The sequence below is a fragment of the Triticum urartu genome, chromosome 7, assembly GCF_003073215.2.
Source record: "Triticum urartu cultivar G1812 chromosome 7, Tu2.1, whole genome shotgun sequence".
NCBI lineage: Eukaryota > Viridiplantae > Streptophyta > Magnoliopsida > Poales > Poaceae > Triticum > Triticum urartu.
In genome coordinates this window covers 309,496,978-309,524,694 of record NC_053028.1, presented here as the reverse complement: position 1 = coordinate 309,524,694, position 27,717 = coordinate 309,496,978, and the positions used below count along the sequence as shown (strand labels likewise).

At 45.6% G+C, this 27,717-nt stretch overlaps 1 protein-coding gene across 14 annotated transcripts; it reads left to right on the top strand.

Moving 5' to 3' along the window:
• The first annotated feature begins 21,110 nt into the window (after positions 1-21,110).
• LOC125518685 lies at positions 21,111-27,473 on the top strand. Of its 14 annotated transcripts, none has more exons than XR_007288065.1 (9): positions 21,129-21,795; positions 22,666-22,801; positions 23,014-23,146; positions 23,324-24,193; positions 24,308-24,410; positions 24,495-24,653; positions 24,743-24,835; positions 25,650-25,747; positions 26,341-27,473. XR_007288065.1 is itself a non-coding variant. In XM_048683507.1 (3 exons), exons 1-3 carry the CDS (start codon positions 21,641-21,643, stop codon positions 23,176-23,178), a joined length of 456 nt encoding a protein of 151 aa, XP_048539464.1. In that variant the 5' UTR covers positions 21,111-21,640; the 3' UTR covers positions 23,179-23,317. The 14 variants fall into 14 exon arrangements, 1 of the variants encoding a protein (XP_048539464.1); XR_007288063.1 differs by having other exon boundaries at positions 24,743-24,871; XR_007288060.1 differs by having other exon boundaries at positions 21,124-21,795; positions 24,495-25,545.
• The last annotated feature ends 244 nt before the right edge of the window (positions 27,474-27,717 follow it).

Here is a 27,717-nt window from a genome sequence, read left to right as displayed (position 1 = left end):
GGCCAGGTATGGTGGCACCCGTGGGGATACCATGCATGAGGCTGCAAGGGGATATGACGTGTTACATGCTAGATAGGTGTGACATAGGATCGGTGTCCTGACACTTCCTTCCCCCTGCACCTCTTCCTCCAAGATCTCACGGATGGCGTCTAGGAAGGCGAATCCTCCTGCACCGGCCGCAAGATCCTCCGCTTCTCCCACGTCGGCCCTCGGCACGTCATCCGTCACCGAGGAGAAGCACCTCGTCGCTACGCTCCCGCAGACGGTGAGTGATGACAACAAGTGGAAGGAGACTATCCTCTTGGTGGGTTCCGCCGAGCAGAGGACATTAGCGTGTACAATTTATCCCTTCTTCCTCCACACCGTCTTTGCGGGGCTCGTCCCACCTTTCTCCGGGTTCTTCACCGGCATCCCCAATTACTACCAGTTCTAGGCTCTACATCTTCTGCCAAACTCTCTCCTCCTCCTGTCCTTCTTCGTCTTTTACTGCGAGGCGTTTGTGGCCGTGAGGCCTTCCGTTGTGCTCCTCCGGCACTTCTTCTACCTGTGGCTGCACGATCCGACCCAGCTCTCCGTCTGCGTATCCTTCGCTGCGGTCCACAAGGGCAACACACTCATGAGGGCCAGGAAGAAGGTGGAGAACTTCCGGCGATGGTGGGTCTTCTTGGACACCAAGGGCCTCAATGTGCGGCCGGAATTACCAACCCAGCTGTCGAGAAGCTTGACGGATGGGGTCATGAGAAGCTCTCCGATCCCGGGCGGCGCCGGTCCTGAGGAAGATGATCGCAGACATGGACGCCAGAGCGCTGATGGGGGGCATGCTTGTCAAGGATTTCCTGACGCAACGCCTGGCCCGCTCCAAGCACACATCGCCCCATGTGGGAGTTCAAGGGCGCATAGGATGACATCCGACTATGCTCGGGGAGGTTGACAGGCGAGGAGCTGGACAAGGCCATGAACATCCTGCTCAAGGGGAAGCCGGGCAACCTCCCGAGGGCCTACATCCCGCTATACCACCGTGTCGATTGGGCGGCGCTGGTCGCCGCCATACATGTCTTTAGCAAGCTGGGGCTCGTGCCGCCCGAACTCCCCAACTCACTGGCACTGGTGTCTTCTGGCGATTACGCTGGCGAAGAGGGCGAGGAAGACTCGGAGGCGACCGTGGATGATGTGGTGTTGACCTCTCCCCTGTCCCAGAGCGAGCTTCTTTGCGGCCTCATAGATGATGCCGACACTGTCGAGCCCCCGGTCGTGGAATCCCCACGCTCCACCGGGGTCGTCACGAGGTCTGAGGCCACTCCCTCAGCCCTACGGAGGCCAGGCCGGGTGACCCTGAAGAAGAGCGGGGCTACACCCCCTCTCCAAGGTGACGCCTCCGCCTTGCCGACCGTCGATGCCGCACCAAGGCCAGTCGTCGTGCGCCCCGCCAACCCTCAAGACGTGGCCAAGGCCATGCCCAGGAAGATCGGTGGTGTCCCGGTCCCGACTAGGAAGAGGGCGTACATCACCTCTAACGAGTAAGTGCCTTACCTTGCTTTAGTTTGTCGCCCTTGATACTGTGCCCACAGTGCTCCCCTCCTGGTGACCAGGATGGGCATCGCGGTGAGGAAGGTGGGAGCCAGGACACCAGAGGTGCCACCACTCGCCACAGCCATGGCAGGTCTGGCACAGATAGAAGAGGTTGCTTCGCGCTCCCTTACGACAGAGCGCCCCCCCCCCAAAGCACGGTGGTGGAACCTCAGGAGGAGTCTGCCCCCGTGGGCCAGTAGGCTCCGGAGCCACCCATCCCCGTCGTGCCTGTGGGGGGTTCGGAGGCTCCAGTGCCCCAAGTTGCCCTTGTTGCTGCCTCCCTGGCGGTGACGCCAACCCACACGCTGATGCCGCCTCCTCCCCAAGCCCTTGCATTAGCGGACTGCGGCCCCTCTTCAGGCCCGGAATCTGGAGGAAGCACATCTTCAGCCAGCTCCACCTCCAGGACATAGGTTTCGACCTAGCACACTGATCGAGCCGGTGGCTCTTGAGTCCCGCACCGCTGCCACTGAGGTCGTGAAGAAGCAGGTGGAAGCCCTGCTGGGGAAGTTTGGCTGCGTCCCTGACCTCGCAGCTATGGAGGCAGAGGCTGGCAGCCAAGATGGTGGTAGCATCATCAACGACGGGCTACCCAAGGTGAGTGGCGGCGACGACCAAGGCGACAACGGCGCTTCTTCCTAGTTTGACCCTGCAACATTCATCGTGCCTCGTGGAGGTGTGAGAACTTCTGTTTGAACTTGTGGAACATTATGTTTTGTAATAACTTGCCGGGACTCCGCGATTTCTTTTCCATCTCGGTTTCCTTCCTGTTTGCATTAGTGTTCTGCGTTGGCACGGCCCGACCCGCACATACCTCAACCGCCGTTGGGGCATCCGGATGACCAGGACGAGGCCAAGGGGTGAGGAGTGATACGTCCATTTTACATCATGTTTACCTACTATTATTTATAATGTTTTAATGCATAATGATGCTTTTCGGAGTAATTCTAATGCCTTTTCTCATAATATGCAAGGTTCACACAAAGAGGGAGAATTTCGGCGCCCGGAAATCTGGATCTGGAAAAGCTACGTCAGGCCACCTATTCAGCACAACTCCAAATGAGCTGAAACTTCACGAGGATTTTTTATGGAATAAATAAGAAATATGGGAGCAAATAACCATCGGAGGGGGCCACCGGGTGAGCACAAGACACTAGGGTGCGCCTGCCCCCCCAGGCATGCCCTGGTGGGTTGTAGTCAGCCCAGCCCACCTCCGGTGCCCATCTTCTGGTATATAAGTAATTTTGACCTTGAAAAAAATAAGGGGAGGACTTTCGGGATGGAGCGCTGCCATCTTGAGGCGGAACCTTGGCAGGAGCACTTTTGCCCTCGGGGGAGCGATTCTGCCGGGGGAACTTCCCTCTCGGAGGGGGAAATCATCGTCATCATCATCACCAACAACTCTCCCATCTTGGGGAGGGCAATCTCCATCAACATCTTCAATAGTACCATCTCCTCTCAAACCCTAGTTCATCTCTTGTGCTTGATCTTTGTACCGTGGAAGATTATATGTTCAGATCCAATATGCTATTTAATACCCCTCTGATCTTGAGCATGATTATCATTTGTGACTAGTTACTTTTGTTCTTGAGGTCACAGGAGAAATCTTGTTGCAAGCAATCATGTGAACTTGATATGTGTTCGATATTTTGATAGTATGTATGTTGTGATTCCCTTAGTGGTGTCATGTGAACGTCGACTACATGACACTTCACCATATTTGGGCCTAAGGGAATGCATTGTGGAGTAGTAACTAGATGATGGGTTGCGAGAGTGACAGAAGCTTAAACCCTAGTTTATGCGCTATTCCGTAAGGGACCGATTGGATCCAAAAGTTTAATGCTATAGTTAGAATTTATTCTTAATACTTTTCTCATAGTTGCGGATGCTTGCGAGGGGGTTAATCATAAGTAGGAGGTTTTTTCAAGCAAGAACAGCACCTAAGCACCGGTCCACCCACATATCAAATTATCAAAGTAGCGAACATGAATCGAACCAACATGATGAAAGTGACTAGATGAAATTCGCGTGTACCCTCAAGAACGCTTTGCTTATTATAAGAGACCATTTTGGCCTGTCCTTTGCCTCAAAAAGGATTGGGCTACCTTGTTGCACTTTTGTTACTATTATTGTTACTTGCTCGTTACAAATTATCTTGCTACCAAACTACTATGTTACTTACAATTTCAGCGCTTGCAGACAATACCTTGCTGAAAACCACTTGTCATTTCCTTTTGCTCCTCGTTGGGTACGACAGTCTTACTTGTCAAAAAGGCTACAATAGATCCCATATACTTGTGGGTCATCAAGGGGCTACATGACCAGTGAGGCCTCTGAGTCGCGATGCTCAGGGGTCCCCCTTGACGTACGAACAACCCTCATGAAGGAAATATGAGCAGCGTCTGAGTCAATCCGAAGTCCTCCATACCTTTGCTCGCCAGCTTTTGCCTGGGAGGGACGCGAGAAAACTAGATAAGGTGGCGTGCGCCAGGCGTGTCCTGAGCGTAGCCGCCGTGCCCAGCCCCCTCGCGCAGCCTTCCATAGGGAAAGCTGCGCAGTGGGACCGTACAACAAGCCTATAGGCCCTCCTGAGGTTGTTACAGCTCAACCTTGTAGTCGGGTCGGGTTTGGCCGGGTTAAGCTCTACCAAACCCATGCCCGAATAGGAAATGGGCACATCACCAGACCCATGAACCTACCCATGGGCAGAGGAACAGACCCATGCCCGAACCCGGCGGGTAACCCGACCCTACCGGGCACCCATCGGGTCTTAACGTTTTTATTTTTGAATTATGTTTCACGAGCAGTACATGTTCTGCGTCGTACCAGTGCATTTCCTAGTTCTTACTTCTCACCGAGGGGAATACAGGGACGCGTTCCTAGTGCTCTTTTATAAGCAGCATTCTGCCTCCTATGTCCTTGAGTAGCAAGGTGGGACTAAAATGCCAGACATTTAGCAGTTTGATGCACGCATGGCACCAGGCCAGCAGCCTTCCACACGTGTGGAACCAAATTCCAGCCTATAGAGGCCCATCAAGTGAATATCGGGCTGAATGAAACATCTTATTAGTTTTCCTATGGGCCTACTAGATAAGAGAAGTGACTAGTGCGAGAGAGATCCATGTGTTCGGCCAATTAGCGTCACCGCTAGCAATAGTTTTTAGTTTAGACTAAAAAACTAGTGTCCAGTTTGCTACTAGCCGTTGATACTTCAGAGTTATCTTGTACTTATATGAAGTGCATTTCTAAAAGAATAAGTGTATAGAAATATTTATTTTATTATTAATACTAATGGGCAACCCGTCAGGTGACCTGCGGGTGCAAAATACCCATACCCTACCCACAACTAATCGGGTTACCCATGGGTAAGACCCATGGGCGAAGTTGGTGACCCATACCCTACCCATTCGAGTCGGGTGCCCATGGGCGGCCATGCCCATGGGCAGGATTGCCGACTTGAGTTGCAGCCACTAGGGTGCCCTCAGTTGTTTATTCACCAGCGCAGAGCATGGTGCTTCCACTTTAGCGTGGGCATAGCCGCTCCTCGACCATGTCATCCGCCAGCGCAGAGCATGGGGATTCCACTGGTGTGTGGGCATAGTCGCTCCTCGACTGTGTCGTCCACCAGCGCGGAGCATGGGGCTTCCACTGGTGCGTGGGTGGGAGTTCCCTCGAGGGGAGACTCAGGGGCATGTATAGCCCCCGTTCGTACACGTGGCTTGCACGACACAACTGGAGGAGGTGTATCTGGCACTCGTGAGCTAGCATGGGACTCATGAGGCCCTACGTCAAGGCGGGTTGCGCCTGAATTTTTAGTGTGGGGCACTTGTAAGAACCCTGCGAGATGTTGAGGTGGCCTGCACCGAGTGAATCTCAGGAGGACATCACATGAGAAGGAGAAACACCAACGACCCCAGGAGGTGACATGAACGGGGCCGGCTCGCTAGAGAGAGCTCAACTGTTGGGTATATCGATGTTGCAGATATGGACCCGAGCACAGACGCTGTGCCCAGTCTTCTCATGCAACAACCCTAAAGAAAGACAACCGACACGCGGCTCCCGCGGTGGCGAGGCACCGGGTCGCGCGCCCTGACTCATCCACCCTCGATTAGCTCATGCGAGAACAAGGCACCAAGGACCACGGGAGGTGACGTGCATAGGAGCTGCCCCGTGAGACAGAGCTCGACCACTTGGGTTTAGCAATGCTGCAGGGACGAATCCGAGCACAGATGTCGTGCCACTCCTCAATCATGAGGCAGTCACGGGCGGGTTTGTTAGGGCGCACAACATTCTTGGTGGCAAAGCACCGGACATGCAGGTTACAACATTAAGAAATTCATAAAAGGGCGAAGCCAGTTCTGATACATGTGCAAAACGATACAAGCTGCAGGGACGGGCCCTGACAGCTTGAGGATAATGCAACCCTCAATTGAACAAAACAAAAAGTCACCTGGCACCATCGTTGTAGAAGCGTTGGAGTAGCTAAAGACGCGTGCTACAGATATCGCTCCTCATGAGCCGACCGCCCCTGAGGCCCGCAAGGCTCCGGTGGCCCGGGGAGCTCGCGAGGTTTCGACACCTCCTCCGTCAAGACTGCCTGGCGATTGGCCTCGTGAGCTGCCAAAACACCCTGCATGTAGCGCTAGTGTGAGGCAGCCATGTTCAGCAGGCCAAACGGCATGCAGATGTAGCTGCAGGCATGGCCCCCACTCTGGCCAACATGGGACGGGCAGAAGAGCTCCTGAGAAGCAGCCCTGTTGAGGCCTGGGATGTTGACGCAGACGCGCAGCTCGCCACCCATGTCAGGGGCGGCAGCTGCACTGGATGGTGCGGGACAACGCTCGCCACGCATGGCTCGCGCCTCCTGAAGCTCCTCGATTGCTTGGTGATGAACTCCTGAGCGCCTGGCGCCTGGCGCCCTACGCCTTGCTCACGGAGGCGTGCGTCGAAACACGCCCCCACGTGGTGTCCGAACGCCTCCCTCATGACGCTGGTCAGGTCAGAGGCCCTCCAGATGAGATCCCCCGAGCTTGTCCTGAGAGGGGCGCTGGGCGCACCTTCCTATGCGAGAGGGAAAGGCGCCCCAGCGGTGGGCGCGGGGCCTGAAGCACGATCGTTGGGCGCCATGATAACCCACAAGTGTAGGGGATCATTTGTAGCCTTCTTCGATAAGTAAGAGTGTCGAACCCAACGAGGAGCTACAGGTAGGACAAATATTCCCTCAAGTTCTATCGACCACTGATAGAACTCTACGCACACTTGATGTTTGCTTTACCTGAAACAAGTATGAAACTATTTTGCCAGAATAAAACTATGAGTACTTTGCGAGAATAAAACTATGAATAAATTGCAAGGTAATAAAAGTGGATAGCTTTTGTCAACAAGAAATTCATTTGTCCCTAGGCAATCGATAACAAGTACCGGTAATCATTCTTGTAATTTTATGAGGGAGAGGCATGAGCTAACATACTTTCTCTAGTTGGATCATATGCACTTATGATTGGGACTCTAGCAAGCATCCGCAACTACTAAAGATCATTAAGGTCGTGAAACCCAACCATAGCATTAAGTATCAAGTCCTCTTTATCCCATACGCCATACGCCATAACCCACTTATCCGCGTTTAGGCTGCTGTCATCCCCCGCAACACTGACAATAAGCAAACAATGAACATATTGCAACACCCTACAGCAGGGCCCCCTCGCGTTTGAGTGAGACGGAGGGCACCATAGGACAACACCATAAATAAAATATACAAGCATACCAACCAAGATCTCGATTAACCCACAAGACAAAACATATCTACTCAAACATCATAGGATACCCAAATATCATTGGGAAATAATATATGGAGTTGGGCACCATGTTTAAGTAGAGATTACAACGGGGAGAAGAGGTGTTAAACCGCTGCAAAGAGGGGGAGAAAGTTGGTGCTGACGGTAGCAAGATTGTTAATGTAGATTGCCGTCACGATCCTTGCCCCGACGACACTCCGACGCCACCGGGAGAGAGGGAGAGAGTGCCCCCTCCTTATTCTTCTTCTTCTTCCTCCCCCCCTAGATGGGAGGAGAGTTCCCCTCTGGTCCATGGCCTCCATGGCAGCGAAGGGGCGGGAGCCCCTCCGAGATTGGATCTCCCTCTCTATTATCTTCTGTTTCGCGTCCCCAGATCTGGACGAAAACAGTTTCTTATATTCTGGGAGATCTGTAACTCCGATTACGCTGAGATTTTAACATGACTTTTTTCCGGATATAAGCTTCATTGCGCCCGAAGTAGAGCTCCAACCGACGTACGAGGTGAGCACAACCCACCACCACACGGCTGGTCCTGGGCCGCACCCTTGTGTCTTGTGGGCTGTGTGGGCCTCCATTTGCGTTGATCCAAGTCCCCCAAATCACATATATTCCAAAATAATTCTCTGTAAAGTTTTATTGCATTTAGACTTTATTTGATATGGATTTTCTGCGATAAAAAAACGGGAACTGGCACTGGATCAATATGTTAGTCCAAATAAATCATATAAAATGTTGCCAAAAGTATGTAAAAGTTGTATAATATTGGCATGAAACAATCAAAAATTATAGATACGACGGAGACGTATTAGCATCCCCAAGCTTAATTCCTGCTTGTCCTCGAGTAGGTAAATGATAAAAAAGATAATTTTTGATGTGGAATGCTACCTATCATAAACTTGATCATATATCTAATCATGGCATGAATATTAAGACATAAGTGATTCAAAGCAATAGTCTATAATTTGACATAAAGACATCAATACTCAGGCATCCCAACAAACAATCATGTCTTTCAAAATATCAACGCTAAAGAAAGCTATCCCTACAAAAGCATATAGTCTTGTCATGCTCTGTCTTCTTAACACAAAGTATTTATCAGGCACAACCCCAATGACAAGTCAAGTAATTGGTTCATACTTTTTAACGCGCTTCAGCTTTTTCAATCCTCACCCTATACATGAGCGCAAGCTAGGGATATAGCACTGTAGGTGGAATAGAGTATGATGATAGGGGTAAATATAGAGAAGACAAAAAGTAAGAAAGTTTCACATCGACACGGCTAACCAATGGGCTATGGAGATGCCCATCAATCTGTATCAATGCGAGGAGTAGGGATTGCCATGCAACGAATGCACTAAGGGCTATAAGTGTATGAAAGCTCAATATGAAAACTAAGTGGATGTGCATCTAATCCTATAATGAAAAATTCCCACTAGTATATGGAAGTGACAACATAGGAGACTCTCCATAAGAAAACCGTGGTGCTACTTTGAAGCACAAGTGTGGTAAAGGATACTAACAATACCTCGTCTCTCTTTGTTTATTTTTTATTTTTCTTTTTCTCTTTTTTTTCTTTTTCTCTCTCATTGTCTAGTGTCTCATCCCGACTTGTGGGGGAATCATAGTCTCCATCATCATTTCCTAACTGGGGCACTGCTCAAAAATGAATAATGATGATCATCACACTTCTATTTACTTATAACTCAAAAGAAATAAAAATTACAAGTCGATACCTATGACAAAGTATGACTCTATATGAATGCCTCTGGCATGTACTAGGATGTGCAATGATCTAGCATAACATGTATGAAAAATGATGAACGGTGGCTAAGCCACAACTACTATGTCAGCTATATGATCATGCAAAGCAATATGACAATGAATGCTCAAGTCATCGAACGGAAGCGGTGGAAGTTGCATGGCAATATATCTCGGAATGGCCATGGAAAAGCCATAATAGGTACGTATGGTGGCTGTTTTGAGGAAGATATAATAAGTCTTATGTGTGACAGAGCGTATCATATCATAGGGTTTGGATGCACCTGCGAAGTTTGCACCACGTCTCGATGTGAGAAAGGGCAATGCACGGTACCGTAGAGGCTAGAAAATTGCGGAAAGGTAAGAGTGCGTATAATCCATGGACTCACATTAGTCATAAAGAACTCATATACTTATTGCAAAAGTTTATTAGACCTAGAAGCAAAGTACTACTTTGCATGCCCCTAGGGGGATAGATTAGTAGGAAAAGACCATCGCTCGTCCCCGACCGCCACTCATAAGTAAGACAATCAATAATAAATCATGCTCCAACATCATAGCATAACGAGAGACTATACATGCATGCTTCGGGAATCACAAACCTTAACACCAATATTCTTACTAAACACAACCATTTACTAGTACCTCCCATATATTCCATGTCTATATCGCAAAACTATTGCAAGGAATCAAACATATCATGTTCAATGATCCATAAGTTTTATGTAGGATTTTATGACTAACCATGCAATTGACCAATTCCTGTTAACTCTCTAAATAGATCTAAGTGAGGCATGAGAATTTAATTCTTTCTACAAAAGACCATGCTCCAATAAATAAGTGAAGCAAACGAGCATTCTACAAATAATGGTTTTCTATGTGAAGAGAAACAGGCAATCCAAACTTCAACTGATATAAGTGAAGCACATGAAGCATTCTATAAAGCCATACTCAAAAGATATAAGTGAAGTGCAATGAGCATTCTATAAATCAACCATGGACTATCTCATAACAGCATGGTGCATAAAAGAAAAATGAAAAATAAACACAAAAGACGCTCCAAGATTCACACATATCACATGAACAAAATGAAGATGAAAACATCCTGATACTTGTTGAAGAAAGATGGGATGCCTTTCGGGACATCCCCAAGCTTAGACGCTTGAGTCTCCTTGAATATTTACTTGGGGTGCCTTGGGCATGCCCAAGCTTGAGATCTTGCCTCTCCTCCTTCTCCTCATATCGAGACCTCCACGATCTTTGATCACTTCATCCACACAAGATTCAATAAAAAGCTCGGTAAGATCCGTTAGTATAATAAAGCAAATCACTACTCTAAGTACTGTTGCAAACCAATTCATATTTTGTTTTTGCATTGTAGCTACTATAATATAACTTTTCCATGGCTTATACCACTGATAAAAATCGATAGTTTCATCAAAAAAAGCAAAACAATGCATCAAAAACAAAATCTTTCTTAAACATGACAGTATGTCGTAATCTGAACATTCACCATACTTTTGGTACTCCAAAAATTCTGAAAAAATTAGGAAAAAAACATTTTGTATAGAAAGACTACGCAAAAAGTTTTAGAAGCTTTCGACGTTCCAGTAAAAAATGTAAAATCGCGCACTACAGCCAAAGTTTCTGTTTTTGCGCCACACATACCAACAAGCAATCTAAACATCCTAAAGGCAAATCTTGGCACATTATTTTTATAATACAATGGAATTGTAAAAGGGGATAATTATTTTTCTTGAGAAGTTTCTGCAATTCAAGATTCACAAAGTTTCCAAGGGCATGAACAAAGTTCAAGGCATGCTCCCGCTTCCACGGTGCTCGTCTATCTCACTTTCACTTTTCTTTTTGTGAAGCCTTAATTTTCCCTCTATATTTTTGTTTTTGAACTTTATAAAAGCACTTAGTAGAAATAAATGACTCTCTAAAACTTTTGGGTTGTCTCCCTGGCAACGCTTTCTTTAAAGCAATTAAGCTAGGCATAAGGTGCTCAAGTAATGGATCCACCCGGATCCCAAGGTATATCAAAGCCAATTTTAATTGACAATGATTTATAATTTAGTAGTGAGCACAACGCAACATATATCAAGAAATGACGAAGTCTAACTCTCTTCCTATGCATTGGCATGTCGTACAAGAACAATTCATGCACATGAAGTAAAGGTCAATACATAACATAAGCAATTTCTTGCAATTTTTTCGTGTTGGAAACATAGAGAGGCGGAGATGTAGTTCCTCTCTCATAACAATTGCAAGTAGGAGCAGCAAACACATGCATATTATATTCATAAAAATCATCATGGGTAACGGTAAAAGGTAACCCATCAATGTAATCCTTAATAAGTGCAAACTTCTTTGATATAGTGTAGTTTGGAGAATTCAAAAAGATAATAGGACTATCATGTGTGAGTGCAATAGCAATAATTTCATTCTTAACATAAGGAACTATAGCAAGTTCATCTCCATAAGCATAATTGATATTGGCATCTTGGCCACAAGCATAGCAAGCATCAAGTTCATCAAAAAGGGATATTTCAAATGAATCAACGTGATCATAGCAATTATCATAGCATTCATCCTTCGGTAAGAACGAAGGGAAATTGAACAATGTATGAGTTGAAGAGTTACTATCATTAGAAGGTGGGCACGGGTGATCAATCCACTCTTCCTCCGCTTGTTCTTTGCTCTCCTCGCCATCTTTTTCATCTAATGAGCTCATAGTTTCATCAATTCCTTCTTCCATAGACTCCTGCAAAATATTAGTCACTTCTCGAACAGCGGAGACTTTCTCAATATATGCATCAATATCGGAATTGTATTTATAATTATCATAGAAATATTTAGGGATAGCAAAATTTTCAGGTCTATAAACTGAATTATCAAAATCTTCAAACTTTTCAAACAAAGATTCAATTTCATAATCACCCTTAAAAGCAACGAATTCTTCTATTCGTTCCACATCATAGTAATCATAAATACCATTAGCGTAAGAAGCCAGGGTTTCATTATCATTAAATTTGCATGAAAAGGGAAGGTGTGGAGACTTCATCCTAGAGCAACAAGTATAATCATATCTCAATCATAGCTCACGAGCATACCAATGCAACATATGAATTTGATCTCATAACAGTTTTCCTTTTTGAGTCAAGCGATAATCCCTAAAGTATTCACGTTGGTCCAACGTTACGCCCATTGTCAAGTTGAATGGGGTTTTCTCAGGATTGTCAAAGTAAAGCATAATATTTTTAATGTAACGAGCATCGAGGGTTCTAGGAGGTTCCCGATCTCCATGAGTAGCAAGTAGAACTAATTTTTTTGGTGTTTTGTGTTCCATATCCATAAGTAAAGATAGAGAAGAACTTAGAACAGAAAATAAAAATTACTTAGTGATAAAGCAAGCAAGCACACACGAGAATATTCACCCCATGCTATTGCTTCCCGGCAACGCACCAGAAAAAGGTCTTGATAACTCACAAGTGTAGGGGATCATTTGTAGCCTTCTTCAATAAATAAGAGTCTCGAACCCAATGAGGAGCTAAAGGCAGAACAAATATTCCCTCAAGTTCTATCGACCACCAATACAAATCTATGCACACTTGATGATTGCTTTACCTAAAACAAGTATGAAACTATTTTGCAAGAATAAAACTATGAGTACTTTGTGAGAATAAAACTACAAATAAATTGCAAGGTGATAAAAGTGGATAGCTTTTGTCAACAAGAAAGTCATTTGTCCCTAGGCAATCGATAACAAGTACCAATAATCATTCTTGTAATTTTATATGAGGGAGAGGCATGAGCTAACATAATTTCTCTACCTGGATCATATGCACTTATGATTGGAAATCTAGCAAGCATCCGCAACTACTAAAGATCATTAAGGTCGTGAAACCCAACCATAGCATTAAGTATCAAGTCCTCTTTATCTCATACGCCATAACCCACTTATCCGTGTTTAGGCCGTTGTCATCCCCCGCAACACTGACAATAAGCAAACACCCTATAGCGGGGGCCCCTCACATTTGCACGAGATGGAGGGCACCGTAGGATAATACCATAAATAAAATATACAATCATACCAACCAAGATCTCGATTAACCCATAGGACAAAACGGATCTATTCAAACATCATAGGACATCCAAATATCATTGGGAAATAATATATGGAGTTGAGGACCATGTCTAAGTAGAGATTACAGCGGAAGAAGAGGTGTTACACCGCTGCATAGAGGGGGAGAAAATTGGTGTTGACGGTAGCAAGATTGTTGATGTAGATCGCCATCACGATCCTTGCCCGGGCGGCACTCCGGCGCCACTGGGAGAGAGGTGAAGAGAGCCCCCTCCTTCTTCTTCTTCCTTGTCCTCCCCCCTAAATGGGAGGAGAGTACCCCCTCTGGTCCATGGCCTCCATGGCGGCGGAGGGGCAGGAGACCCTCCGAGATTGGATCTCCCTCTCTGTTCTCTTCTGTTTCGCGTCCCCCAGATCTGGCCGAAAACCATTTCTTATATTTCGGGAGATCCGTAACTCCTATTGCGTTGCGATTCTAACATGATTTTCCCCTGAATATAAGCTTCCTTGTGCCAAAGTAGAGCTCCAACCGACGTACGAGGTAGGCACAACCCACCACCATGCGCCCGGCTCCTAGGCCGCGCCCTGGTGTCTTGTGGGCTGTGTGGGCCTCCATTTGCGTTGATTCCAAGTCCCAAAAAGGACATATATTCCAAAATAATTCTCCATAAAATTTTATTGCATTTGGACTTCGTTTGATATGGATTTTCTGCGATACAAAAAACATGCAAAAAATAGGAACTGACACTGGGCACTGGATCAATAGGTTAGTCCAAATAAATCATATAAAATGTTGCCAAAAGTATGCAAAACTTGTATAATATTGGCATGAAACAATCAAAAATTATAGATACAATGGAGACGTATCACGCCCAGCCTCCTGACGGCCCCTTGGGAGGAGCTGCTTCTTCTTCTTGGGGATGGCCTCAGGAGGTAGGGGGGGCCCTCGCCATCTGAGTTCTCGACTGCCACATCTTGGTAGGCACGCTCGAGGGAGCACACCACATCCTTTTCGTCACAAGCGACTGTGATGACACCGCCACTTCCTGGCATCTTGAGGACATTGTAGCCGTGGTGAGTTGCCGCCATGAACTTGGCGAGGGCCGTATACCTAAGAATGGCATTGTACGGGAGGCGGATGTTGGCGACGTCAAAGTTGATGAGCTCGGTGTGGTAGTTTTCACGCTTGCCAAAGGTGACAGGGAGGCGAATCTTCCCTATGGCAACGGTGGTGCCGTCGGTCACTCCTGAGAAGGGCTTGGTGGGGAGAAGTTGGTCGTAGGTCACCTGGAGCGTCTTGAACGTCTCGATGGAGAGGACGTTGAGCCCTGCACCACCGTCGATGAGGCTTTTGGTGACGAGGACATTGCTCATGGTCAGAGTGCAGAGCAGCGAGAGTGCGCCAGCGGTGTCTGAGCACTTGAGCTGGTCCATGGAGTCGAAGGTGATTGCGTGTTTGGACCACCTGAGGGGACGTGATGCCTCAAGCTTGGGGAGGGCCGCATTCAGCTCATGAGCGAACTGCTTGAAGATGCGATGAGAGGCGGGAGCCTGAGCACCACCCAGGATGTAGGCAATCGCACGTGGCTCCTAGAAGCTCCCAACCCCATCATCTTGGCGGTTGTTGTCGTTTCTTCTTGGCGGCGGCGGCAATGGAGGGAGTCCGGGATTGCCCTGAGGGTAGTCCTCGCGAGGCTGGTCCCTCCAAGGGCCATCACGGGACCGGCCCTGCCAGCGGTCCTCACGGGATTGGTCGCGCAAGTCCTGGCGGGGGTTACGATTGTCCCAGCGCCTCCACCGCGGCCTCCTCCGTGGCCATAGCTGCGATCGCTATGCTCGGTACGGCGGCCAAGGTGCCCATCGTGGATTGCACTGAGCTCCTGACAGTCGTTGGTGTTGTGGCTGTGGATGTTTTGGAAGACGCAAAACGGGCGGCTTCCCCTGGCAGGCTCATCGTGGTCACGACCGCGCTTCATCTCGGGATCTATGGCTAGCACGGCAGGGCCCTTATGCTTCACTTCCTTAGCCTTGGCCTTCTTGTCATCAGGATCGACCTCCGGAAGCTCTAGGAGGTAGAGGGGACCTTCCTCTACCCTCGCCCATCTAGTTTCCATGTTGAACATCTCCAGAGCCGAACATAGGTCCTCATGTATGGCGAGCTCCTCCTTCACCTTGACATCCCGGAGACCATCAGAGAATGCCAATCTGATGACCTCGTCCGACACTTTTGGGATCTTGAGGCGAACGTTTGTGAAGCATTGTATGTACTTGTGCAAGGTCTCGCCCGACTGCTGCTTTATGCATCGCAGGTCGCCTGCTGCAGGAGAGCGGTCACGGGTGCCCTGGAAGTTGGCGATGAAGCGCTTGCGCAACTCGTCCTAGGAGGAGATCCACCCCACCGGGAGGTTCAGGTGAAGGAAATATGCCCTAGAGGCAATAATGAAGTTATTATTTATTTCCGTATTTCATGATAAATGTTTATTATTCATGCTAGAATTGTATTAACCGGAAACATAATACATGTGTGAATACATAGACAAACAGAGTGTCACTAGTATGCCTCTACTTGACTAGCTCGTTAATCGAAGATGGTTGAGTTTCCTAGCCATGGACATGAGTTGTCATTTGATTAACGGGATCACATCATTAGGAGAATGATGTGATTGACTTAACCCATTCCGTTAGCTTAGCACTTGATCGTTTAGTTTGTTGCTATTGCTTTCTTCATGACTTATACATGTTCCTATGACTATGAGATTATGCAACTCCCGTTTACCGGAGGAACACTTTGTGTGCTACCAAACGTCACAATGTAACTGGGTGATTATAAAGGTGCTCTACAGGTGTCTCCAAAGGTACTTGTTGGGTTGGCGTATTTCGAGATTAGGATTTGTCACTCCGATTGTCGGAGAGGTATCTCTGGGCCCACTCGGTAATGCACATCACTTAAGCCGTGCAAGCATTGCAACTAATGAGTTAGTTGCGGGATGATGTATTACGGAACGAGTAAAGAGACTTGCCGGTAACGATATTGAACTAGGTATTGAGATACCGACGATCGAATCTCGGGCAAGTAACATACCGATGACAAAGGGAACAACGTATGTTGTTATGCGATCTGACCGATAAAGATCTTCGTAGAATATGTGGGAGCCAATATGAGCATCCAGGTTCCGCTATTGGTTATTGACCGGAGATGTGTCTCGGTCATTTCTACATAGTTCTTGAACCCGTAGGGTCCGCACACTTAAAGTTTCGATGACGGTTATATTATGAGTTTATGAGTTTTGATGTACCGAAGGTTGTTCGGAGTTCCGGATGTGATCACGGACATGACGAGGAGTCTCGAAATGGTCGAGACATGAAGATTGATATATTGGAAGCCTATATTTGGATATCGGAAGTGTTCCGGGTGAAATCGGGATTTTACCGGAGTACCGAGGGGTTACCGGAACCCCCCGGGGGCTTAATGGGCCATAGTGGGCCTTAGTGGAGAAGAGGAGAGGCGGCCAGGGCAAGGCCGTGCGCCCCTCCCCCCTAGTCCGAATAGCACAAGGAGAGGGGGGTGGCGCCCCCTTTCCTTCCTCTCTCCCTCCTCTTTCCCCCCTTCTCCTAATCCAACAAGGAAGGGAGGGAGTCCTACTCCCAGTGGGAGTAGGACTCCTCCTGGCACGCCTCCTCCTGGCCGGCCGCACCTCCCCCTTGCTCCTTTATATATGGGGGCAGGGGGCACCCCATGGACACAACAATTGATTTGATCTTTTAGCCATGTGCGGTGCCCCCTCCACCATGGTCCACCTTGATAATACTGTTGCGGTGCTTAGGCGAAGCCTGCGTTGGTAGAACATCATCATCGTCACCACGCCGTCGTGCTGACGAAACGCTCCCTCAACACTCGGCTGGATCGGAGTTCGAGGGACGTCATCGGGCTGAACGTGTGCTGAACTTGGAGGTGTCGTGGTTTTGGTACTTGATCGGTCGGATCGTGAAGACGTACGACTACATCAACCGCGTTGTGATAACGCTTCCGCTTTCGGTCTACGAGGGTACGTGGACAACACTCTCCCCTCTCGTTGCTATCCATCACCATGATCTTGCGTGTGTGTAGGAATTTTTTTGAAATTACTATGTTCCCCAACAGTGGCATCTGAGCCAGATTTTATGCGTAGATGTCATATGCACGAGTAGAACACAAGTGAGTTGTGGGCGATATAAGTCATACTTCTTACCAGCATGTCATACTTTGGTTCGGCGGTATTGTTGGATGAAGTGGCCCGGACCAACATTACGCGTACGCTTATGCGAGACTGGTTCTACCGACGTGCTTTGCACACAGGTGGCTGGCGGGTGTCAGTTTCTCTAACTTTAGTTGAACCGAGTGTGGCTACGCCCGGTCCTTGCGAAGGTTAAAACAACACCAACTTGACAAACTATCGTTGTGGTTTTGATGCATAGGTAAGAACGATTCTTTCTCAACCCGTAGCAGCCACGTAAAAACTTGAAACAACAAAGTAGAAGATGTCTAACTTGTTTTTGTAGGGCATGTTGTGATGTGATATGGTCAAAGCATGATGCTAAATTTTATTGTATGAGATGAACATGTTTTGTAACCGAGTTATCGGCAACTGGCAGGAGCCATATGGTTGTCGCTTTATTGTATGCAATGCAATCGCCCTGTAATGCTTTACTTTATCACTAAGTGGTAGTGATCGTCGTGGAAGCATAAGATTGACGAGACGACAATGATGCTACGATGGAGATCAAAGTGTCACGCCGGTGACGATGGTGATCATAATGGTGCTTCGGAGATGGAGATCACAAGCACAAGATGATGATGGCCATATCATATCACTTATATTGATTGCATGTGATGTTTATCTTTTATGCATCTTATCTTGCTTTGGTTGACGGTAGCATTATAAGATGATCTCTCACTAAATTTCAAGATAAAAGTGTTCTCCCTGAGTATGCACCGTTGCCAAAGTTCGTCGTGCCCAGACACCACATGATGATCGGGTGTGATAAGCTCTACGTCCATCTACAACGGGTGCAAGACAATTTTGCACACGCAGAATACTCAGGTTAAACTTGACGAGCCTAGCATATGCAGATATGACCTCAGAACACTAAGACCGAAAGGTCGAGCGTGAATCATATAGTAGATATGATCAACATAGTGATGTTCACCATTGAAAGCTACTCCATTTCATGTGATGACCGGTTATGGTTTAGTTGATATGGATCATGTGATCACTTAGAGGATTAGAGAGATGTCTATATAAGTGAGAGTTCTTAAGTAATATGATTAATTGAACTTTAATTTATCATGAACTTAGTCCTGATAGTATTAGCATATCTATGTTGTAGATCAATAGCTCGCATTTAGCTCCTCTGTTTTGTTTTATATATGTTCCTAGAGAAAACTAAGTTGAAAAATGTTAGTAGCAATGATGCGGATTGGATCCATGATCTGAGGATTATCCTCATTGCTGCACAGAAGAATTATGTCCTTGATGCACCGCTAGGTGACATACCTATTGTAGGAGCAGCTGCAAACACTATGAACGTTTGGCTAGCTCAATATGATGACTACTTGATAGTTTAGTGCACCATGCTTAACGGCTTAGAATCGGGGCTTCAAAGACGTTTTGAATGCCATGGAGCATATAAGATGTTCCAAGAGTTGAAATTGGTATTTCATATTCATGCCCGTGTCGAGAGGTATGAGACCTCGGACAGTACTTTGCCTACAAGATGGAGGAGAATAGCTCAACCAGTGAGCATGTGGTCAGATTGTCTGAGTACTCCAATTGCTTCAATCAAGTGGGAATTAATCTTCCAGATAAGAGAGTAATTGACAAAGTTCTCTAGTCACTATCACCGAGTTACTAGAACTTAGTGATGAACTATAATATGCAAGGGATGAAAAAAGTAATTCCCAAGCTCTTCGTGATGCTGAAATCGACGAAGGTAGAAATCAAGAAAAGCATCAAGTGTTGATGGTTGACAAAGACCACTAGTTTCAAAAAGGGCAAAGGGAAGAAGGGGAACTTCAAGAATAACGGCAAGCAAGTTGCTGCTCAAGTGAAGAAGCCCAAGTCTGGACCTAAGCCTGAGACTAAGTGCTTCTACTGCAAAGGGACTGGTCACTAGAAGCGGAACTGCCCCAAGTATTTCGCGGATAAGAAGGATGGCGAGGTGAACAAAGGTATATTGGATATACATGTTATTGATGTGTACTTTACTAGTGTTTATAGCAACCCCTCGGTATTTGATACTAGTTCAGTTGCTAAGAGTAGTAACTTGAAACAGGAGTTGCAGAATGAACAGAGACTAGTTAAGGGTGAAGTGACAATGTGTGTTGGAAGTAGTTCCAAGAATGATATGATCATCATCGCACACTCCCTATACTTTCGGGGTTAGTGTTGAACCTAAATAAGTGTTATTTGGTGTTTGCGTTGAGCATGAATATGATTTGATCATGTTTATTGCAATACGGTTATTCATTTAAGTTAAGAATAATTGTTATTCTGTTTACATGAATAAAACTTTCTATGGTTATACACCCAATGAAAATGGTTTGTTGAATCTCGATCGTAGTGATACACATATTCATAATATTGAAGCCAAAAGATGCAAAGTTAATAATGATAGTGCAACTTATTTGTGGCACTGCCGTTTAGGTCATATTGGTGTAAAGCGCATGAAGAAAATCCATGCTGATGGGCTTTTGGAATCACTTGATTATGAATCAGTTGATACTTGCGAACCATGCCTCATGGGCAAAGATGACTAAGACTCCATTCTCCAGAACAATGGAGCGAGCAACTGACTTATTGGATATAATACATACTGATGTATGAGGTCCGATGAGTGTTGAGGCTCGCAGCGGGTATCGTTATTTTCTGACCTTCACAGATGATTCGAGCAGATATGGGTATATCTACTTAAAGAAATATAAGTCTGAAACATTTGAAAAGTTCAAAGAATTTCAGAGTGAAGTGGAAAATCATCGTAATAAGAAAATAAAGTTTCTATGATATGATCACAGAGGCGAATATTTGAGTTACGAGTTTGGTCTTCAATTTTTTTTGAGGGAAAGCCATCATGGCGGTTTATATTTCATGTGAAAATAAGGATACATCGTTTGATAGGACGTCCACTAGAAAACCCGGAGGCTCCGACTTCCAAACAATAGTTCAAGAGGACTCCGAATTCCTAGCCAACACATCGGCCGCCATATTGGCTTCTCTAGGACAGTGATTAAAAATAATAAAACTAAAATTACGAGCTAAGAAAGTACATTCTTCATAGATTGCCGCCGCATGTCCGAGGAAGTTCCCGCCGTCCTGCATAATATCAATCACCTCCATGAAGTCCGCTTCGACATAAAGTTTGTTGCCACCCATATCATTAGCAAGTAACAACCCATTTCTCAGAGCCCTTGCTTCTGCCGTCGCCGCATCCTCCATAAAGGGAATGTCCCCGCACGAAGCAGCTATAAAATTTCCCATGTCATCTCGCAGGATAGCTCCTGTACTCCCAGAGCCGCTGTCCATCTCAAATCCCGCGTTGATGTTCAATTTTATAATTCCCTCAGGTGGCCTCTCCCAGCCGTGCCTCCTGATCTTTGTGTTCTTATTTCTAGCTCTCGTGAATTTTTTAGCTAGAGCCACAATAGCCTGCGCCGATCTGGACGGGTCCTGTAGAAACTCCTCGTGGGTGTAGCGGCGACGCTCCCACCACACATATCATACAGTGGTTGCCACCAGTGCATTGCGTTGGACTCCCTCCACCGTTGCCTGTAGGCTGCTCTTGGACAGAAACATGTCAGCTAGTACCGATCCTCCCTAACAGAGATGGGTTTTTTCGTCCTTGATCCCACCTCCCAGTTTGGTCGGTTTTTTTCGTCAGGTTTTTATTCATCCCCGCACGCCCCTCCACGATCCCTACACAGGTCGCCGCACACCGCCGCCGCCGCCGCTGCGAATCCCCGGGGACGCCGCACGCCGCCGCCGCCGTGAATCCCCAGGGACGCCGCACGCCACCGCCGTCGCGAATAACCAGAGACGCCGCTCGCCACCGTCGCGAATCCCTAGGGATGTCGCCGCCACCGCCACGGATCCCCAAGGGCGTGGTCGCATTGCCCTGATTGGAGGAGACCCTGCCGGCCTTGCCTTGTTTGGAGGACCGTGCGCGTCAATCCCGACCTCCGCTTTCCCCCTTTTCCATCGAGGATCGCCGCCGCTACTTTGTCTTCTATCTCTCCGGATCCCCATCGGCACCTGCTGGATGGTGCTCCGGGAACAGGGCCGCACGGAGGCCCTCCTCCCGTAGGATGTGCAGACGCGGCGCGCCTTGCAGCGGCTGTTCAGGATGAGCGTGGGCGCGACAACCTTGTCCCAGTCGACGATGGCGGCGGCGAACACCGATGCTCCTTCTGGTCCTCTACCTCCAAGGACGCGCACCAGTACAGCTCAGGCACCCCCGTCCCCAAATCCCGTCCACCCATCCGACGTTGTCCAGCTCATCCTCACGCTCGTGGATTCGCCTCCTCCTATACGCGACACTTGAAACACGGACGTGGTGAGCTTACCCTCTCTCTACCCCCAAATCTAGATGGCACTAGCATCTGTTACATACATACATATGGATAAACATCTTGGTTTGGTTCTTTGGTTCAGTTTGTATTCAGTCTGTATGCGTCTGGATGTGAATGGCACTTGCAGTATATGGCCGCTCCTTGGTTGTCCATTTGTATGTGTCCATCAGTATGTAACGACCGCTCCTTGATTGTTATTTTGAACAAAACTCCCCCTTAATTCTTCCTATACTGAAATGAATCCTTGGAAGCTAGCACTACATGTCTGTTGTTGCTGTCGTCTTGTACTACATGGCTTTTTCCAATTTAATTTCAGTCAAGTTTATGTGAATATAATCTCCTTTGATCTGATGTTTTGGTCTGACTATTTACATTTTAATTATCATGTATGTACTAATGCATTCTCAGATATTTGGTCGGTGTTATCTTCTAAAATAATAGTAAATGCAATCGTTAAATAGGTGTAGAAGAAGCATGTCCGCAAACAGAATTGTACATTTTCATTCCTTTGTAGAAGTGTAATAGATTATTTCTTGAAAACACAAAGATTTCAAGTATAGCGTCAGAACAAAGATACAAACTATAATTTCAACATCCGGTAAATGACATATACAGCGAATTGGGCGCGTCAAATGTTGATGCACAAACAAAATACATTGGATTAATTATGTACTTTTTAGAACAGTTCAGAATACATATTGGAAGAGCAAATTATGTTATGTTCCCGGCCCATCTGTTTCTGCTATCTTGCTGCTGCAGGACCTGGGAGTTTTAGTGGCTAATATAATTTTGACAATTTTGCTGCAATATCTTCAGTTTCTCTATTGATTCGGACAATTTTGCTGCTCCAATAGTCTGAAGCAGAACCTCCGTCTTCTATCTCAACGTCGGCGGCCCGACGGCGCCGAATCCTTATCGACGCCCGTCGGCGGCCCGGTGACGCGACCAGATCACTGCAAATTGCTCCATTCATGTCAGCAGCCTAATCAGGTTTATTGTAGATTGGAGTTGTCCCTTCACTCTTGATCAATAACCAGATATTGGCAAGCTTGAGTTATCCATGGATGCATGGAAAAGATTATTCATTGTTGTCATATGCATATCTGTAGGATTAAATTCATCTGAATTATGAGCTATGTCACACTTTGCAGAGTACAGAGACTTCAGTTCAAATAATCTGTTTGTACATATGTTGATGTTAGGTGGAGGTAGTCGTGCTGGCGCCACTGTTTTGCTTCGTGCTGATGTGGTATAAAAGTGCCTCCTCGGCAGATGAGGACCTGAGCGTGGCCGTGCTAATGAGGATGCAGGATCCACCGCCACCGGCCAGTCCGAGTGCGTTGTTGTTTTCATTCTTTGGGTCCTAGGGATTTCGAAATCAGGTGTTCGTCCCTGATGATTTCCGGGAGATAAACTGATTTCATTGGCATCATCTATTTCATTACCTCACCAATATCCATGTGAGCCTGAGTTGGAAGTGAATGTACACATTGCGTGGCTATGTTCCTGCAGGTGATTGCAGAGAACTTGGCAGGCAGATCAATTACGAGGAGGTCAAGGCTGAGCTGGAGTGGGGTGGGCCCCAACATGAAGGAGCTGGAGATATCTCTATTTTTTTCAGTCATTATTCAGGCTCTAAGCATCCCCTTTCCCTATACCACATTACTTGATATTACTAAATTCAGTACTCTTACTCAACTGTGAACAAGTTCATGTGGTAAGTAGGATCAACAAGAGTTGGCTGGCAACTGCTATGTATATATTATTATGGATCAGCCAAGGTGGTTAAATTTTAATTTTTTTCCTTTTTCTTAATTTATGCCCTTAAGTTTATGCTGTTAAATGCATACACATAACTTAGTTCCAGATTTAACAAGAGTACATTTTACAATGAACTTCATAGCTGATGTTGATCATAATTAGTAAGTGTACAAAGCATTTCAAGGAATTTCTGTTTTGTGCATATTGTATATTGCAGACTTGCAGTGAAGTAGTGCCATCTAAGTACCAGATGTATGTTATTTTCAAATAAGCTTTTCTTAAAATGGAAAATACTAAAAAGCAAATTGTGCCACACCGTGCAATTAAGGTGCCTTTTACTAGAAACTCAATGCAACTTCTTGTTATTTTCAAATAAGCTTTTCTTAAAATGGAAAAATACTAAAAAGCGGATTGTGCCACACCGTGCAATTAAGGTGCCTTTTACTGGAAACTCAATCCGACTTCTTGTTATTCCTTCTGAACGTAGCAATTAAGCCATATCTTGTTTTCACTCCTTCTGAACCTAGCAAAATGGCCTGCTTGGACCGAACGAGGACAGGTGTGTGGTGGTGGACATAAGATGCACGGCGAACATTGAGCCGCAGAAGAACATTATGAAAGGTATGTACGGTAACTCCATCCATGCTTGGCCACACACCAACGTATGTTTTCCACTGTTGCTAACCTAAACAAATTCGTTTACTGTGAACTGAACAACGATGCATCGTGATACAGAGGTTGGAGAGGCTGGAGGAGACCATATACCAACACAAAGCGCATCTTGATGGCCATCAATGAGGAGCTGGACCTGCTACACCAGGCTAATTGCAAGCATCAGGTACTTTTGTTAGCTATCAATTAAATCTCTTGTCCTGCAAGAACATGTGCTTATTTATGAAAACATTTTACATGAGCATTGTAGGATGATTTGGACGAGATGACTGATGAGGACATGAGCGTTGTCGGATGATTTGGACGAGAGGACTGTAGCACGACGCAATGAAGAGCCAGATCGTCCGTCCGCTCCCAGCTCACTTCCCAGTTCTGTTGTGCTGCCCCGTGCACCAACCATCCAGTAAAGGTTCTGTGGTTAACATCTCTTTTGCGAGTTTCATATAACTTTCGTTGTCACTTTATTATCTATTGATCCACATGTTTGTATTTTAGCAGACATGAGTACTTTATCATCTTTCCAGGAAGAAATTACAAGAGAGAAGAAAACTCAGCTTTATAAGCAGTGACAGTCCAACATCATATTGACATGTCTGGTTTCTCTTTCCACAAGCAGGGTCGAGTGGGGTGATATACTAGGCGCTTTCTTCTAAATTGTACAGGAAGTCCACTGAGTTATTGTTGTTTGTATGCCACCTTAGAGCGAAATAGTACTTCTTTTAATCATTTTTAGGTGAAATACAAGCATGTAGCTACCTCACTTAATTATAGTACTCACTTGAAGTTTATGTTGATACAATGCACTACTTAAGTAGTAGAGAAACCTCACAAAATTAAATTGATGAATGATATTTAGGAAAAGAAGTAGGCATGTTTCATTATAAAGGGAAAGTCTTTTTCAAGGCATAGTGTTTAATTCACGAATGGTTAAACAGTTTAACGGGGACCAACACTGGGTAGTAGGGGAGTGGCAGTGCATAGAGACATAGTGAGGGGAGCGAGGGCGATGATGGAGGCGGAGATGTTTAGAGAGAGATATAGAGAGTGGGAGGTTTACCATGGTGCAATCGAAAACCGAGGCACGCCTTTCTAAGACAAGCACACTTTAAAACATAGCAATACTCTGCATTGTTTTGATGTTGGTATCAGGACCAGGTACCATGTGAATCTCAAGGAATGGTTGTAGATCATTATGGATAAACTGAAAAAAATATCATTATGGAGTACATTATAAACGGCATTTGGTGTCGGCGGCATGTCACTACCACTGACAAAGTTCTCTGAAACACGATTACTATCATGTACAATGCTTTACAGTTCTCTCATATTCAAATGCTAAAATTCTGTAATTTCATATTTAGTAGTTTCTGCGGTGTGAAATTCATGTTTTATTTTGCTTGTGCAGTTGAAAATAAATGCTGGAAAAGATATTAAAATTCAAATCTGGCTTATTTTTCTCAATATGGGTTCAGAAGGAAATTGTCGTTGAGCTTCTATCTAACGGTATGTTAGATTAACAGGTTGCTATCGCAACTCTTGATTTGGAGTAATGCAAAGCAACTGTGGATCTTGTCGTCGGTACATCTTGGGTTGCCGTTCTTCCAGAACGAAGGATTTTTTCCCCTAGATTGTGCTATGAAATAATGCTTGTATAACGCCTTGATCTCTTGGCTACACCATGCTTTCTTGAGAACACTATACTTACAGAAGAATGATGCTTCTATAGAATGTGCCACCATGAGTTCTGGCAGCTCTTTTAATTTTGTGTTCACTATGGACGAATGAACCATATAATTTGTCAATTTGATCAGTACTTGCTGAGTGCTTGCTTTCATGTTGCAATCTTAGATTTAGGCACTTCATAGCCATAGAATATTTTTGAATTGTTATGCTCAGTACACCAAATGTTGTTCCTAGGTAATGCACTGTTTGCAACTAAGTTTTGTCTTTAAGCACCAAGGTGTAGTAGTATGCATTGAAATAAATGGATCATTTCTATCTTTTTGGTGCTCATAATAGACTTTTTCATTTTGAATTTGTATGCTTGAAATTTGATTATTTCTATCAACTGAGAGTGGAAATGAACTGTACCGTAGGCACTTTTTCATTAGATTTCAGCAGCGGCTGATGGCAGCAACCTCATGGGCCACACATCCCCTTCTTTAATTGCATGCCCTCACAAAATGGATGGGGACTTGGTTCTTTGGTTGTCGCCGCCAGACTCGGTGAAGGACGAAAAACTGAGATGATCCAGTGGAGAATAGATGCCACGGGCTGAAGAAAGGAGGCGACGGTTTCAGAGCACACACCTTGAAGCGGAGAGGCGGCAAGGGAGTGCATCTGGATGGCAGAGGGAGCGGGACAAGGCAACATCACATGGGAGGCATGGTCAAAATAGGCGTCGTAGGAGCAATCATGCGTGTGGGGGTCGTACCAGGGAGAAGGAAAAGGGTGGTCGGTTTTCTAGGGCTTTTTTCCTTGCATCGGGAAATGGGTTCGGTTGAAAAAAACGATGATGTGGGGAGATCACGCGAGTGGTGGATACGTGGGTACCATTTAACGTACCAACTATGCTTTAATAGTAGAGATTAAGATGTTGATATTTTATTCATTTTCTTCTTAGCTGAACATTCTTTAAACCAAAAATCTATGAAACTTGTAATGTAGCATGGTCGCAATTTGTGAAGTAGAACTAACTATCCTTTAACCATTCATCAATTTTTATGTACTTGTCGCCCGTGACAACAAATATGGATCAAATAACTATGCACTATGGGCACTAATATGGTTACCTTCGAATGGGTTTGTTACTATGTTTAGTTACTATGATGTTTCATATGTTCATCAGAAAAAATAAAGGCTTATTTACTTGCATGTGCTTTCTCATGTTTGTTTGTTTTTTCTTCTGGTTGTTCCTTTTCTATAATTGTCACATAAAGTGAACCGAAACTCATATTCTATATTTCTGCTGTGTAGATACCTGTGAGCCCGCTGTTTAACTCGCTAAAAATGGAGATAGACATGGATTTAACGGTTCTCATTCATTTAAATCTTAGTGAATTGACGCTAGTTTCCATTTGGAATTGAGATAACGAGGAATCGTTTCCTTCATGATACTGCATGTATGAGCTTTTTTCTTTCGGTGTAGGCCAATATTGTACAAAGTTATTTCCTAAAATTATATTCGAAGGTGTCTTCTATGAGAGTAACCATCTCAATCTTTTTTCTATAGTTGTCACAAGGTTCTTGTGCTAAAGTGATTTTTGCTTGGTCAATATGTTTTCTTCTGAATATTTCAAGAATGAATTAGTTTATGCTGCAGTAGCGAGTCACTGTTAAAAATAGGGACAAAGGTGTTATAAGTGAAAAATTATGTAGTATACTTTTAGCTTCCAAACATTTGTACTTATGTTCTATGCCCATTTTGATTTGGACAAATGTTTGGGAATCACAGTGGTGAAAAGGTGCGATGC